Genomic DNA, 18,435 nt, shown 5'->3' on the forward strand with positions numbered 1-18,435 from the left:
TCCTGGTGTTCGACTTGGAGCTGGTTGCACAAAAACTTACTGAATTTAACCACCGCTAAATGAAGTCATTGCATTGACGTCATATTCGTTTATTGACGCTGCAGATGACGCCATTTTACGACGGTTAAATTTGTTGAAATTTTTTTGAACTGATCGTAAATATCTTTTTGCTAACCAATTCTGGTTATAAAAATCTCAAATCTCGAGTCTGAAATTTGGAGCTTAGTAAACAATCCATCCTATAATAAAGTTTTGAAATTTGGTTCTTTATTTATGGTTATTCATCTTTTGATGGGAATAGATGTTAGTTATATATTTCAAGGTAATTGAGAGGCTTGCTCTGTATAGCTGGCAAAGGAAATGGTTCAATAAATATTCAAGAAAAATCAGTGACGGTTAATTAAATATTCAAGTAAAACTATTTATTGGAGAGTATTTTCTTCATTTTGTATAAAGTGTGGAGTAGGCCTATTTAACAGGTCTGAATGAATTGATCCAACTTGGGAAAATGAGTTCATTTTCTCGTGTTGAATCGATTAAGTTTTTCTAATTCTCTTTCTTTGTAAAAATGTTATTTTTCACTCCTGATTTGATGTGGAAATAATATTGAATGTTTCTAACTGATACTTCCACTACATGAATACACAGTCTACTGTTACATTATTTCTATTCCTTACACACTGTATAATTAATTACAGTAGTTTACAATTCATTTTTTTTCTCTGTTACATAACATGTGCAATACATCTTATCTTAGATGGATGAATATACTCATCATGAGTAGTGATCTTCATTGCAAACTTTATAGAACGTGAACTTTATAAAATTCAGAACGGAAAATTTGACCAACACTTGTGTAGTCAACTGTTCAAATGTTCCTATCAATATCAGTTTTCTTTCAGACGGTGTGAAACAGACTGTCAGTGTTGAAACAGAAACTATTTTCTATTAAAATTATTTGTCATGTGTCCCGCTAACGACCATATTATTCAACACAAATTCCAAATTTCTCCCGTCTTCTGTAATAAAATAGAGAAACTGCCATCTCTATCTGTTAACCAAGTCTCTTCTTCATTATTATAATTTGTGGCAGTAGAATTCTGTTGAAATTATAACCGTGTTATATAGAAATCTCCGGCTATTTTTTCAACTCGGATCTAATTTAGTTTTACAAATAGATGTGTCACTAGGCCAACTTGAAGCTTGCCTCAAACTTGAGACACATGTCTCATTTTTAAATGACTCAAGTCTGCAGGATTCTTGTAAAATTTAGTATCTATTTATCGTTGGTCTGCTTGAAAAATGTCTGAATTTCAGGCTGTTTCTTGTTAAACAAGTTTGTCGTTCAATGAATTATCAAATATATTCACATTTCTTGATTCTTGTATTGTGACACTAAGCAATTTACGTAGATAATTCACATTTTCCATTACTTGATACCAAGAATAATATTATTGTGACCTTAGGTCATTGTAAATATTTCTCAAGAACTTTCCAATAACAAATCTCAAAGGAACTTATTTCAGGTTTCCCATCAACATTAGAGAATTTCCTGAACACACATTAAACCATGTAAATTGTGTATCACAACTTGATTGTTCAATTACACATTAAAATAAAACAAACAATGTATGTTCAACTTAAAAACAATGTGATCTTAACAACTTCTTTTCATTAACTGTCCAATGTTTTAATTAAAAATATAACTTCTGAGTTTTCTAGCATGAAATCCATGTTAACTCGTTTGATGTTGTTTACTGAGTCTCAATTAAAAAGAGACTAATTTTAGTGAATGTTTTACCGAAATTGTTCAATTCTCAATAACATTTTCTTGATGTTATTACATTTTGAATTATTTTAATGTAAGTATAGATAAATAAACGTTCAACAGCTTTAAATATTGTTTATAGAAGATAATCTGTACCGTTATTTCACGATAACTTTAATATCCTTAAATTCTTTTCTGAAAGTAGTTTTTTCTCTATTCTCAAAGAGTATGAAAGTAAAGTTCTTGAAACTTTTTCCTGGAATCTTCTTTCAAGATTCTTATGAAATTGTTTGCACTGAACAAGCTGTTATTCGACATGATTAACATTGAAAGTTTATTAACTTTTCTGAGTCAAATTAAAAATTCGTTTATTCTCCAAAATCCAAAGGTATGATAGATAATCTATTGTTTCTTTGTTGACCAGTAGGCTATATTATATTGTAGACGAGCTATGAAGATCCATTATTCCTTACAAGAATATTGAAACTCTTAATAATATCTGAATATATTGGCTCTCTAAATTCATATCAATAGAGCTTTGAAAAAGCTCCAGTCAGGTACACTTGTGTCTTATGAGTTGTTTGGCAACATACAGGTGTTCTTCCGCGCCGGAGTCCTCGGTCAGATGGAGGAACTCCGTGATGAACGTCTTGGCAAGATCATTGGATGGATGCAGTCCTACATCCGCGGTTACCTCAGCCGTAAGGAGTTCAAGAAGATCCAGGAACAGAGGTGAGATCATCCTTTCAACAATCCTTGCAATAATCCATAAACCTTTCCAATAAAGTAGCCTATTTCTTCCATAAACAACTCATGTTAGTTTTAGTTTTCATGAAGATAAGGCTTGTCAAAGTTGTACCTCAGTTGTACTATCAGTTAAACTATAAGACAATACTTACCTCATCTGAGTTCTTTGAGATATATTTTTGTCTGAACAATTCTTACAATAATCCAAAAACCTTTCTAATAAAGTAGCCTACTCTCTCCCTAAACAACTCAAGTTAGATTTAGTTTTCATAAAGATAAGCCTTGTCAAAGTTGTACCTCAGTTGTACTGTCAGTTAAACTATAAGACAATACTTACCTCATATGATTTCTTTGAGATATATTTTTGTCTGAACAATCCTTACAATAATCCAAAAACATTTCAAATAAAGTAGCCTACTCTCTCCCTAAACAACTCTAGTTTTAGTTTTCATGCAGTTAAGGCTTGTCAAAGTTGTACCTCAGTTGTACTATCAGTTGAACTATAAAACAATCCTACCCACTCTGAGCTCTTTGAGATATATTTTGTCTGAAAAATAAATGGAAATTCAATCAGCTAGAGCTTAATGTCTCATAGTGAGAATGTAAACTACATTTTGAATACAATAGTGTTTTTATAAAATACAATACAAAATACAATAATGTGTGAATAAAATACGAAGTACATCTGAATGATAGTGAGATTTTGGGATAGTTTTCTGTCTCTGAATTCGACTTCTATTCAATGAGTAAGAGTTGAATAATAATTCAGTACCATTCATTTAGCAATTTCAAAAAAGGAAATGATAGGTTCTCTTGTATACTGTTCCTCAAGTCGTTATGCTCTTCTCAATTCACATTGAAAATTCCCATAATTTTTGGCCAATTTGTATCCAAATTTGGGAAAGGAACAGTTTTGGGTTTTAAGCCTGTGTTCCTTTCCCAATCATTCATAATTGAGACAATTATATTGTATCTATCAATGTATTAATGAATAATCGTCCAATATCAATCACCGTCTCCAAAAACTTATAACTTCAATTCTCACTTGAAATTCCAATAATTATGGTCAATAATTATTATATATTCTTCATTCTTTATTGATTGATTTTATTTATTTATTTATTTTATCATTCAGAATTACACAACTTACAATGATACAATAAGTACATCATCAAAATGATAGGGAGAGAAAAAAATAAGGTAATCTTGTGCTATTCCTCTCCCAAATTTATATAAGGTTACACATAGTCCGAAATAGGTCAAGTCTTGTTGTTGTTCACTTCACAAAATTTTCATATAGATCACTAGTACCCTCTTCATACTTTTTTATCTGGTTAATTATACAGTTTAGGTAGCCCTATTAAAATACTTTATCAGAAATGTCGATAAGTTTCTCGAATTGTACATGTTTGTGGTTTGTTGCGTGTGTTAACAGGTTGGCCCTGATTGTCGTCCAGAGGAACTTGAGGAAGTACCTGTCCCTGAGGACCTGGCCCTGGTGGAAGATGTGGACTCGCGTCAAGCCCCTTCTCAACGTTGTCGATGTTGACGCTGAGATGAGGGTGAGCTTAAGAGTCAACATTTCCTCACCAATAAATTGACTCAGAGGAGTCCAAAGTGGTCGTAGAGTCAGTCGAGTCTTTGGTTGAGTCAATGCCTTACAATCCCGAACTTCTCTAGTTGAGAATTTGTTTCAAATAATATTCTTGTTAATGACGGAACAGTGACTCAAGTCATGACTCTAGAATTAAGAAGAGTCAGTCGAGTCATCGGTTGATTCATGCCTTTCAATCACGAACCTCTCGTTGAGGTTTTGTTTCAAATAGTTTTGTTCATGACAGAACAGTGACTTGAATTATGACTCTAGAGTCAGTCGAGTCTTGAGTCAATACTTTTCAATCTCACTTCTTATTTAGTGTAGACTTCTGAAAACTCGGTTCATGCGAATCATGACCCTAGAATCTAAAAGGGTAAGTCGAGTCAACTTGAGTCAATACTTTCTATTTTCACTTATTATTTAGTGAAGAATTTGACGTGAGAGTCCAAACTATTCTATTACTCTAGCACCTTAATTTCAAGAGTAATTTTCAATCAATACTTTCCAATCTCACTTTTTATTCAGTGAAAAATTCTACATGAGACTCAGAATTATTCTATCAAATGTAGCGTCCTAATTTTTCATCATCGATATTAATATTATTAAAGGCATTCAAGTATTTTTTCACATAAAAGTCGTTCAATCATGTTTCTTATTTGATAAGAATTCACTTGGAAACCTATAATAATTGTAATCATGACTCTAGAACTGACAATAGAGTTAGTTGATTGAGTCTTATCCTGGGCCAAAATTGATGTGAGACTATCCAACTATATTGTAGAATTGTTTGTATTCTCCAATTTCTAATATTGTGGCTCAATTTTTTCATTATCAAAGACTGTACTGACTCTAACAAGGCCAAATATCTAATCTTCTCAAATATAACAATTCGATTATCTTGCTTAATCTGACATTTTCAAGAATCTACTGCTTAGTTCATAGCTTCAAATATGATATTTTAAGAAGTATAATTTTTGGTATTAAACAATCTTGATATTACGATTTTTGCATTTTTCACACTACACGAGGCAAATCAATCTATTTCAAATTGCGAAAAGGTGTTTTAGCAGGTAGAATGCTTCAAATGTTTTCTTATTTTCCTTATAACAAGAAATCAGATATCATTCCAAAACTTGTTTAAGATGCTGTGTTAGTAGGTAGAATGCTTTTATTCATTTCAAAACGCTGTTGATACAATTCTCAATAATTCTGTCTGAAAGATTGTTAGAAGTTTCTATCTTCAAACTTGTCACAAATTTTCATTAGTCCAATGTTTCTATTAAGAAAATGAAAAGAAAGCAACCGAAACTTTAGATTGACAGATGTATTAATGTAAATATAAAGGTTTTAAACACGCCAATGTTCAATTACTTACTGTACTAACATTTTGCTACCCTAAATCTCCAACTAGTTGCAGAAATAATCATTAAACTTAAATCTCAATGCTTGTAGTACCGAAATAAGTAGGTCACCTAAAAACATGACCTATTTTCAATCGCAAAATATGTCATGCAAAAACTTCCACGGTCTAATCTGACCTCGAATTACCCGTGTAAAATTCGTGTGTAGCTTCAAAAACGTTGACAAGATTACGCAGCTAACCGAAACACGGAAATGAAATTGTTGAAAGGAGTGAGGAAATGAAGTTTTCATGTTGAAAGGAGTTAGGAAATGAAGTAAAAAATGAGGTTACAAGCAAAATCTATAGCCGCTAAATACGCAAGAAAGATATTTAAAGGTGGTTAAGTGAGCAGGACAACTAATTGCCAACAGGTGAAATTAATAACTTGGAATCCAGCGGCGCTATTTCCAACTTGTCTGATTTAAGAGTTTTGGCGAATGACGGCGATACTTTAAATAGATTAGAATTGATGTTCCATCGAGACTTGCTTCTTGCTAGTCGGTGGTTTTGGATTCTGGATCTCAAGCTAAATTCTAGATTAGAGTTGACTTGGAATTTAGTCGGGAATGGGAATTTTTGATATTGGGTCAGTGTTTGATGCTGGATTCTAGATGGGATTTGACTAAACTCATGGGTGAACACGTGTAAGAAAAATTAACAGAAATGAAATCAGTTGCATCATTAATTAATTAATACTTGTCTGAATGATGATTTATGGAGCTAAATGTTCCCAATTAAATTTCCCAAGTAACTAGAATTAATATTAGTTTAATTCTAGTGTAATATTGGTTACTTGCTAGAACACTTGGTGATTTATTTCTGTATTGAGTTGGGTTGTTATTTCTTTGGGTGGGTATATTCATTTTACCGATTTCAAAAGAAATCTTGAGGTTTGAAAAACTTGGGAGGGCATGATTAGCTAGCTAGAACCAACCATTAAAAAATAGTATTGAATTTCCAAAAGAGTATTCAAGAGTCTGAATAAGTATTGGATTATTGGCTTGAAGGATTCCAACTAGACTAAATAAGAAAAAACTGGAGATTTCAAATAATTTATTAATGCCGAGTATCATATGAAAATTACAATTTGGGAAATCAATAAAAATTTATTCATAATTGATAAAAAAATATATAAAAAATTCATGAAATATTAGAAAATCTGTAAAAGATTATTAATAAATTTAAGTTTTATGAACTCTCAGTTTATAATTTTTTCCTTATTAGAACGGACAGAAAACAGGAAATCAATGAAACATTGTATGAACGAAGTTTACAAGAACTGCAAGCAACATTGGACATCAAAGACCTCTAATTTTTCAAAATGTTCAAACAAAAAACAAACTCTTTCATCCCAAAAATCGGCATTTTTAAAACAAACAAACATTACACTCTAAAAGTATCAATTTTTGAGAAATTTGCTTATCGAAAACCGAAGATTGCAAGCATTAAGACTCAAAATAGCGAGCTGAGTCTGAAAAAATCTGAAGCACTCTCAGTTGAAAAAAAATCCTTCAACTTTCACCAGCTCTTACTAGACAGCAATTAATCAGATTCAAACCGAATAAACATCAGTCTATAAATAAATATTAGTTCCGTTTGCTTTGCTGGGTTCCAACTGAACCTCGGCCGTGTAACTCTGAGATTTATTCATCTGAAAAGTAAGCCACCTAATTCTGATGGACGTTACTAGATGTGATTCATGTGCTGAATAATTTGATTATAATTAGAAGCTAAATAAATCTGAAGTGGACTTGGTTTGACAATCGGTGGGGAAGATCTTCGTAGAGGGGATTTGAAATAAATTAATTTTGAATCGTATATGGACTATTCATTTAACATTGAAAGATTAACTTTCTAATACATGAGTAATCATGATAATAGTATTGCCAGAAACATTCCTTAGGTAGCCAGATTCATTCAATGATTTTAATATCACACTAGAACAATTTTAATTGTCAATTTAATATTGTAGTGTAATATCAATCTGTTTAATCTTTAGTTGTCATGTAAATGACATCTTTTCTTCTCTATAAATTTTCATAGAATAGTAGAGTTCAAAGTCAATTCATCTCCTATTAAACAGAGTGGATATCAACTTCAAACCTTCCAAGTTTTCCACTGATATTTAAATATTGCTGTCATACAAATCTGAATAAATTTCATTAAATGGGTATAATTATCTTGATAATATACAACAAAACTAAAACCTCTACTCACTAAGAATAAAGTCAATTCATCTCCTATTAAATACAATGGATATCAACTTTAAACTCTCCAAGTTTTTCATATAAATCTGTCATTCAAACCTTCCAAGTTTTCCACTGATATTTAAATATTGCTGTCATACAAATCTGAATAAATTTCATTAAAAGGGTATAATTATCTTGATAATATACAACAAAACTAAAACCTCTACTCACTAAGAATAAATAAAATCAAAGTAAATGTCCAAACCATAATACAGTGCAAGTAAAATTTCTGTATCTCAGTAAAGTTCTCGAAATTGAATAACTCGAAATTTTAACAGCATATTCTCGAAATCTGAAGAATTCTACTCACAGCATCTTAATCACCACCTCAAATTATATGACAACCGTAAAAGGATCTCCCCTCCACCGCGCCTCTCACCTTAATTGAATAAAAAATTTCGTGTCAACTAAATTTGAGTGGGGCCAGCAATTTTTCTCACAATCTGCGTCATTACGGTGGATACCTTTTTGGAGGTAGTCTCCTTTCCCCTCCAGAATTTGTCGTTGGGGGGGGGGGAGTTGTGAGTGTTCTACCTCCCCTCCTCCAGTAACCTATCCTTAGGATGGTTATTGCTATTTTTGTTCGTCGGAAATTAATACCCCACCCCCACTCCATAGTGTGTGGTCTGAGTGATTTAACAAGTTGCATCTTTTCCCCCTCACCACCTGTCCCTGAAATGAATCACCCCCCTCATAGAGAGGTTTCCCCTGAAATGTATCTTCTCCCACCTTGATCGACTCCCACTTTTGATTTTCTCTACTCCCTGAAATTTATCTTCTCCTCGCCCCACCTTGTGTGGTTTCTTCTCCTCCTCGTTCCCTGACATTCATCGCCTCCTCCCACGATCTTAAGAGTAGGAGGAGGGGTGAAAAGCGAGGTCTCTCTCCGAGGGAGTGCCTCAGTCAGTTTTCACTCCGACTCCAGTCCAGAGGGACGAGGGGATAAAATAGTTTTGATCTGCCTCTCAAGGGAACACTTCTCTGAAATAACATCGTGTGTTTTAATTTAAAGTTAGTTGTTTGTCTCAATATTTTTTCAAATCGAATTGACACAAATTTGTAATAGTATTTTTGAATCGAATTAAACCAAATTTGTAGTAGTATTTTTGAATCGAAATAAACCAAAATGGAAGCTGATCCTTCTTGTTCGTTCGACGTGCAGAAATTGGAGGAGAAAGTTCAGAAGACCGAGGAGGCCCTCGCCAAGGAGGAGAAGGCAAGGAAGGAGGTGGAGACCCTGAACGCCAAGCTGCTCCAGGAGAAGACCGCCCTCCTCAAGAACTTGGAAGGCGAGAAGGGATCGCTCTCATCCATCCAGGAACGCGCCGCCAAATTGCAGGCCCAGAAGGCTGATTTGGAGTCTCAGCTCACCGTGAGTACACAATTTCACTTGATTTTCATGAATTTTTCTGTCCAAATCTCATAATTTCTCAAGATTTTCCACTGGTTTTACAGATTTTTCTTGGTCAAGTGATTCCCTACACAATTGTGTGTTGATTGAATTATTTTTCCTTCTATTTCTCATAAGAAGAGTATAAATCTAATAAAATGGTTCGCATTCAAAATTCAGAAATTACTGAAGATATTAGAGAAGTCTTCCATTTCTCAATATGGATTAACTCAATTCATTGATCCCTCATTGTAAAACATTCTATCTTGATCCGTTGGTTTTTCAATTTGTCTTTCTAGGCGAAAGTCTAGAACGTTCTCCAATCCTCGAAAATTTACAACTGGTCATTTAATATTCTATTTTCTTAAATCTTCTAAGTGTCTTAAACTTTCTTCTAATTCTAATAATTGATTTCCTAGGTCTCATTTTTCAATTTTGATTTCGATCCAATATTATTTTCCTCCATTTCTCCTCTCATTTCTCAGGAAGAGAGCATCATTTTTGAAATGCAATCACTATGAGCTTCAAAATCTTGAATAGTATGATACTAGATCTCTAGTATTACTAGAGTCTTGTATAAGTACCATAAAATTAGCACTCTTTTTTATGATAATTGCATCTAATTGCTTCAAATTCTTTCATTTTTAATCAAATAGCCTACTTGGTACTTATTTTTGAAAACCCCTTGAATCTGATATTAGAATACATTTTATATTTTTTAATTTCGTATAAAAGAATTCACTTGATCAAGAAATAAATTGCATTTTTTGAGAATCATAAGAGTATTATCTTATTGTAATTTATAGTAATTCTCTCCATTCGATTGTTTGTCATTGATATATCTTTTCTTTCTATTTCTCATGAGAAGAGTATAATAAAATGGTTTGCATTCAAAATTCAGAAGTCACTGAAGATATTAGAGAAGTCGTTCAATTCTCAATATGAACAGCTATTCTATGAATCAGTAAATTCAGCAATATGCCTTCAAAACTAAAATAATATTTCTTCAAATGTAGAACTCAAAATCAAAGGTCCTATGTACTTTTGAAACCAATATATCAACTAGCTAAATTCTTTTCACTTATTTATTCACGACAGTGTCCATGAATCCATCTTAGCGACGTAATCCGGACAAAATTATTTATGGAAATACCAAATTTGATCAGGATGAATCTAGGATTATAGTTGATTATTTTAAATCAGGAATCATGAGGAGTGAGGTAATTTTGAGGAATTTATCATAAGTCTCAATGTACGATATCTGCAATAGATAATTGATTTCAAGGTAGCACTTGTCCTGGTCTATTAGACTGCTTGTAGAAAACTAGAAACCTCTTTTTTAATCAAGATCCATGAAACCCTGCTATTGAACTATCCTTAATAGTAGTTTCAATGCTCAAATAAAAACAAATCAATGAAAAAACTTCATAGCAAAAATTAAAATAACTGTAGTGACATAATTTATAATGTTTCAAGCGTCTCAAACTTCAAATTCAATACCTTCAACGATGTTTTCAAATCCATGTTTAATTTACTACGCAGGTTACATGCTTTTTAGTAGTCAGGTTTAATTTCAAAGTAAATTATAGTGACTCAATCTAATAGCTTTATCAGTCTAGTTGCTTTGCAATATCAGTTTACAATGCACAAAATTTAATCTTAATTAGTCAACCTCTTTAAACCAATATAATGACAAGTGCAATATTTATTACATTTAAACTTGTATTGAAGTTTGGAGTAAATAAAGTTACCCCGAGTACTTTTCCTATGTTTTTAGATGAGTCAAATCCTAAGATGTAACACAGTGTCAATGACTGTTTAAATACTACTAAATACCACCACCTTAAATTTGATTTGGATTCTACTAGTGGTTTGGATATTCATTTCCGAAGTATCAGTAATGAGATATAATCACATTTTCCGGATTCAATGTACTGTTTATTGGGGGTAATATTTTTGTAAGTACACTAAACATATAAACGACTTGCATCAGGTAATTAACCCACAATTATTACAGTGTTAATAGCGTGAGATTGGTTGGAAAATAGTGAAAGTAATTTGAAATGTTTACACGTTGAGATACTGGAGGAGTGAATCACTCTGCTATTTCCAGATGCATTTCGTTTTCTCTCTTCATCCTTCATCTCTTTCTCTTTTTAACTTCTTCCTCGCTTCTAAGGATAGCCCCAGAGTATCGTTTCTCCACATTGTAAACAAAAAGTAATATATTCAGAAATCACATCGGTATTTTCGGATAGTTTTTCTCTCAAAACTCTTCTGTAGGTTTTTTCTAGAATCTATGTTTATAGAGTTAGTAACTTGTCACTAGATTGTTACCACTTGTGTGGTGTTAGTTTAGCTGAAAATATCCCAATTATATATACAGTTTGTGAAATAGACCAGTCACTGTCGGATGTTGAAATTCTTTCGGGCTGAAATATTATTTTGCGAATAAATTAATTGGGCTGTCACTTTAAATCACAGGGATGTCATGTGTGATTTATTTTTTCAACTGAGTTTCAATGTGTGCATTCTTCTGAGAATAAAAATACATAGCTGGAATCAAGAATATACATGGGTTTCAACTCAATTCATTCTCCCAACAATTATATTTATTATTCATTATTGGTTTGAAGTTGGAACACTTTCGATAATTTAGAGTATAAAAGTTGTTAGATTTATTATAGTAATGAAATATAATTTCCGGGTGCAACTTTTAAAACTTGAGAATAAATTTGGGAGGATTTCAGGGTACAACTTTTAAAACTAGGGAATAAATTTGGGAGCTTTCTTCGCCCTTTTTATTCCTTTATAATAATTTTTATAATAAATTTCTAATGTTAAAATTAAGGATTTTCTTCAGTAGATCATTTCTAGCCGTGGTAGAGATTAAAACATCAACTATCAAATTAAGATATCAATTGCAATCTAATATAATTCATTAGATAGGTAACTTACCTGAATCCAATGTTTATCCATTACATAATACAATATAAAAAGGCAGTCATTCTGTACTATTATATATAGAGATCACATAGATCGTATTAAATATTGTGAAAACTGGTTTCGAATCAAATATCCGTTTTAGAACTTCCAGTCCATTTTCATAGGAAAGATGGAGTCGTAAATAGCATCTCATTTTGTATGTCGCCTAGATACTCCACTATGTTTAACACCGAGGAATTTTTCAATTACTGAGTCACTTTGTACAAGGTATTTCTGTCTGGATATAAATACATCGACAAGAAACGTTTACTCTGGAATTTGGTTAAAATTGTGTCATTTTTCTGGATTTTTTGAAAATCTTGTATTCATTTCTAAATTCGACCTACACATGAGGTTTACTTCTTATTTGAAACATTATAATCTTTGTTAATATCATGCTCGATTTATACGATTTCTAACTTGATTGAGATTCAACTGAGAATTAGAATTTACTGTACTAGAGGTTGAAATACCATAGTTTGAATAAGTTACAACTTCCCTTCAAACTTTTTCTTTTCATATTCATACTTTTTCAAAACTACTTTTCTTAAATCTGATTATTTTCTGAACTTTATCTTTTCTTAACCAGCCAACTATCAATATTTATTCTATTCTTGGCTAGTGAGTTCACAATTATGTGATGAAATCTCAATAGTTCTCCACAAACCAACAATTGGTTGTTGTTTATGAGTCCTTTCATGAATTGTTTCCTCAATTTATTCTGAATATTTCGAAAACATACTTAAGTCAGTTCATTTCTCCTCCTATTTTTGAATTTACCCCTCTATCTATCTTCTATTTGTAAGCTTTTTCTGTATCTATCCTTCCTATTTTCGGATTGTGTGACTTCTAAATGTACACATGCACTTTTCAATCTTGAACATTAGATGTGTTCTGGGAATACACATTTATGCACCAATCTCTTAGAAACCTATAAACTGAGTAGACATGCTTTTTAACACGCAATGTACGAGTGTGTTGCTCTCTCTCTCTCAATCAATCAATCTCTCCCTCTCTCTTTTTCACAATCCTAACTCTCTCACTCTTTGACTCCCGTCTCACTCATGCGTACACAAATTTAATAATTTCAACACTGTCATTACATTACTATGCTCCTTCCCCAATGTTTTCTCCACAATGTTTTTCTGTAGAGACTCGCATTTTTATAATATTTTCAACACGTTGATAGTTTTTATATTTGAATCCTTATTATTTAAACTCCTTCTGTCTCCTTACAGTCTAAAATTTTCAACAAAACTCTACAAATTGAATTAATACTGTATCCCAAGTAGTTCATATATGTAATTAAAGACTCACATTACTTGAATTGGTGTCCTCCTCCTTCAAGAATTTTATTACAAAACTCATAATTCCTACTAATAGAGTAATTTTATTCTGTTGGTTTAAACTTTAGGTCTATTTTGATTTATAAGATCCCAAAAATTGAATGTCACACATATCCAGTTCATTACTTGAATTAAAATCATTGGAGCTTTAGGGATCTTGATCAGGAAATTCACAAATTCAATTTTGCAAGTAGAGTAATTTTATTCTCGTGGTTGAAATTTATTGAAGACCTATTTCAATTCATGATATTTTTATATCCCCATAAATCCTTAGAATCTGTAAACTATCACATCAAATCTCTAATAAATTACCCTATTTTTTCCCCACTTCTCTAATCTCATAAGGGTGCGTACAGATTTACGCGCCGCGAACATGAGCAATTCACTTTCAATCAGCTGATGCCAAGCTTTTTATATCTATATCTTATACCGTTTCTGTAATCTAATACAGATATAGTCAGCTGATTAAAAGTGAATTGCTCATGTTTGCGGCGCGTATATTTGTACGCATCTCAACATTATAGAAAGATGTATAAGCTATTGGTATATTTCTTGCTATTTCTTCTCTATGATAACATCTATTTATTGCATTACAGCCCTACTTCTTCATCCACCTTGCAAAAAGGGAAATTTTCTAGAAAGAAATTCTGTTTTTTCTTGTCATTTTTCAACAAATTTCGGGGGCGTTATTTCTCATCCATGAAACTGTTTGACGTGCCCAACCTATTCGCTAGCAATATTTTCTCCAACCGAGCGCGACTGGAACGCGTTTCTAAAATTGTGCAAACGTGGTCATTTGTTAATGTCGAAAATAATGACAGTATTTCAAACAGATGCCAATGAAATATCTTCCACACTCGGCCAATGCCTCATGAATTGCCAATGCCGATGATGTAAATAATCTATTAATACTGACCAAATCTTTCAGCCGTCTTAATACTTTTTGAGATTCTCGTCGAGTATTAATACCCCAGAGATAGTGGGTGCACCTCACTCACCTGAATTATTAATAACAGTTTTAGTCATATCTCAAGGGAATAAGGTTCATGGTACTTGATACCTCTCTACAAATTTATCTCTCTACAATTCATCTCTCAAAAGTTATTAGGTTTTAAATAAGGGCAGTTATTCAATTCAGAGTAGAATTTGGTTATTAATAATCACCTCAGATTTAGACGGAGCCTGGGGACGCCTGTCTTAATATTTCTCGAAATTCTCGTTGAGTACCTCAACCTATTCTATTAAACGTTATTTAAACGTTAATATAACCTATTAATACCTCAAAAATAGCGGGTGCACCTCTCTTACCTAAATTACATCTAAAATAATCATCTTAGTTTAAGTCATTACTCAAAGAAATGAGGTTCATGGATTCTATTTAGTCTGGTTATTAATACCTCATATTAAGTGGGTATAAATAGGCATTTCAATCCATATTTTCTCAAGAAATACCTAAAAATAAATTAACTTTCTAAGCCTCTTAGTCGATTTTTCTAGTGTAGGATGCCTTTTTCTAACATTTCGTATCTTCATATGATTTGTATGTTATTGAATATTGAAATAAATTTAAAGGTGCGTACAGATATAAGCGCCGCGAACAAGAGCAGTTCACTTTTAATCAGCTGACTATATCTGTATTTTTACAGAAACGGTAAGATACAGATATAAAAAGCTTGTCATCAGCTGATTAAAAGTGAATTGCTCATGTTCGCGGCGCGTAAATCTGTACGCACCTTATAAATTACACGACCTTCAAATATTTGTCAAACAAGATACGAAAAAGGTGTAACACAAAATATAACACACGAAAATATTGAATAGAAATTATCAGTTTAACAAAAAAATTCATACGTCTAACTCCTAAGAAATATAGAAAAAAGAAGGGTTCTTGTTCACATGAATTTCACTGCACATTCAATCCCCCTTTAAGAAAAATGAAATATTATGTATTTAATCATTCAGAATTACACAACTTAGAGAAAAGTACCACAGGCTTACACCCAAAACGGTTCCAATTCTAATTTATACAACAGTCCATTTCTTCAAGCAAAGCACTCGAATAGTGTGTTACACCTGGTTAAGTTATATTCATATTAATACACAGTGTTAAATTATTAAAAATACTTTATTCCTGTGTCTTCTATTTTCATGAGTCTGTGCAGTTTAATTTTGAACTCTAGTAACGTCGAAACTAGCTTAGAAAGTATTACAGGACGCGAAACGGAATGCAAAATATAATAAACTAGTGTGATTCAGCTGTTAGTGTATGTCTAGAGAGGTGCAGCGGTGAGTCGATCTCTTTTTCATGTTCCCGGTCCCAAAAAATCCACAAATCTCGGTCAAAATTTCATCGGAAGGAACTAAAAATATGGATGTCACCTGTAGCGTGCTACGATTAAAACTCACAGCTGTCCTCCACATTAATTTGTCTCTTCTATTCCCTCTTCTCCTCTCTTTCTTCCGCTTCACACTTCCCTTCGTACTTGTTCTACTTCCACGTTTCTTCTTCTGACTTGTGATACTTCTTGTATATTTTCTCCACCCTCATCTTGTTGGATTCAAAAATAATTTCGTGTACACGACATTGACTTATCTCTTATCCTTCTCTTCTTCTATCTCTTCATTCTCCATTTTCTTGTACACCTTCTAATCTTTTTTCTTTTTCCCTGTCTTGTATTCTCCACCATCTCCTCTTTTCGAATTCAAATACTGACTTGTTTCAAATACTTGAATAGTCCTTTTTGTTTCTGTTCCCTATTCTTCACTTCCAACTCGACTATTCCATCCTTCTTTCTCCTACATTTTCTGCTATCTCTTTTCCTTGTCTTTCTTTATTTCCTTGTCTCAGTTTAATTTCTTCACATCTTTCAACTCAAAAATTTATCCAATTTCAACGCTGTGGCTCTTTACACAATTTTCATTGCATTTATTCCTCCTTCTTCATTGTATATCTTACTCTGCTCCCTCTGTGTTTTTTTTTACCCCACTCATTTGCATTTTCTTCATATTTTCTCTCCACTTCTCTTATCTTGTCGAATTTTATTTAATTTCTACTTATATGTTATGTAATTTGAGGAGGAAATAAATTCATTTACTCTTTGTCATGAATCTAATAAATTTCTTGTCTAGACTGTCATGAACTTCTCATGCTCTCTTTTTTGGTCCTTCTTCTACTTTATTCCTCTTCTTATCCTCTTCATTTTCTCCCTCTACTCTTTCTCTCTTAATCTTCTTCTCAGACTCTTCTCTATCTTGACAAATTTAAATATTATCATGTCGTCCACATTTACTTGTATCTTCTTCACCTTCCCCACCTCAATCCTAGTTTCATATTTTTCATCCTCTTCTCTCTTCTGGTCATCTTCTTCTTCTCTCATCTCTTTCCTCATCTTGTAGGATTTAAATATTACTCTGTCCGACTAGTTTTACAGCAATAACATTTCCGTGCCGCCGAAAATACTGGGCTAAACTTGACGTGTGCAGTCTATCTGTCGCACTGGCTTTCAAGGCTCTACATATCCCTATCAACGGACCACCTACTTTCAACTTAATTCGTTCAATTAAATCACGAAGTGTGAGGCGAACATTTAGAAAGAGATAGAGTCAGGGTAACAGTTATAAAGAGAGACGAAGAGAGAAATAGTTTATTCCAGACTTGTCTCACCTTGAACAGAATTTAGTTGAATTTTATTTAGGACTATGGTGACACGGTATCACATAAAATTAGAACTTTCAGTTCTCTTTAATCTTTGGGAATATTGTAAAAACTTTTCTGTTGAAGGATTGATTGGAAATTATTAGATTTTCAAGGGCAAATTAGAATTCTAGTTATATGTACCCTGAATAAAATTGATGATAAACTGTGATATAATGATTATAAATGTAGATAATGATAATAAATGTGATATGAGTAGGACCAATAAGCTGTGATACGAATATAACTTAATTAAATCTTAGGTTCAGATATTAAATCCTTCATTAATCCTTAGTACTACGTGGTTCCTTCGTACTATACTATTACTATCTCTATTTGTTTCTCTAAAACCACTTTAGAAGTTTTTTGGCTTGTACAGCTCGTATTAAAAACTCTTCCAATGATACTAGAATCACATTTTTTGAAACGTTGAAGCTATGTCAGCCGAATATAAATCAAGACTATACACTTGATGTGTTAATTTATGAGAATATCTAAGTGTAAATCAGTGACCTATTCTGAATTAGAAATAACATTCAGGTTACACGTCAACTTTTGAACAACTGTGAATGAATTCATATGAAATCTGAATCATTATTATCTTGCTAAAAATCACAAAAATTCTCATTAATCATATAATTTTGGTGCAAAAACGTTGGAGTAATGAGTAGAACAACTCTAATTACCTCATTTCAACTAGATCTATTATCAACTGAATGCATTTACAAGTAGATAAGGTTCTGCCAACTTACTAATTACTTGACAAGGACTCTCAATAAGAAAATGTAACTGTTGCCAACTTGCCAAATACTGATGACACCCAATTATCTCTTGCATTGAGACAACGTGTACTGTTTAGAAAAATAATGAAGAGATCTATTTGATAACTTACAAGATATCACTAGAAATTTCTTGCATTTGATACAAAATGAGTTTATTTTTTATGAAATTCTAGAGCTTGATTCAATAACTCACTATTTATCGCCAAGGTATATCTTTCATATGGCAGATAGTGTGCCACTGTATTTAAATAAGCATTCAAAGAGTTCTATAAATTAAATAACTCACCACCATTATTATCAATAATTAGATATTGTATATCAAACATAGTTTTTAAAATAGAAATCACATAAAATTTGAAATCCATTATAAAATTGAAACAGCTTTATCAATTTATAACTCACTGTTAATTTTCAATGATTATAACTGGCATTTGAAAGAACATTTGCAACTGAAATATAATATTCAAAGAGTCCT

The 18,435-nt window shown here is 32.3% G+C and overlaps 1 protein-coding gene across 1 annotated transcript in view; it reads left to right on the forward strand.

Annotated features, from left to right (window-relative positions):
* LOC111049488 (myosin heavy chain, muscle) overlaps window positions 1-18,435 on the forward strand; it is a 104,982-nt gene that overhangs the window by 67,267 nt on the left and 19,280 nt on the right. Inside the window, 3 exon segments of the mRNA XM_039436061.1 lie at window positions 2,364-2,500; window positions 3,951-4,077; window positions 8,926-9,135. Coding sequence (XP_039291995.1) covers window positions 2,364-2,500; window positions 3,951-4,077; window positions 8,926-9,135 — 474 coding nt within the window.

This window comes from Nilaparvata lugens, chromosome 10, assembly GCF_014356525.2.
Source record: "Nilaparvata lugens isolate BPH chromosome 10, ASM1435652v1, whole genome shotgun sequence".
NCBI lineage: Eukaryota > Metazoa > Arthropoda > Insecta > Hemiptera > Delphacidae > Nilaparvata > Nilaparvata lugens.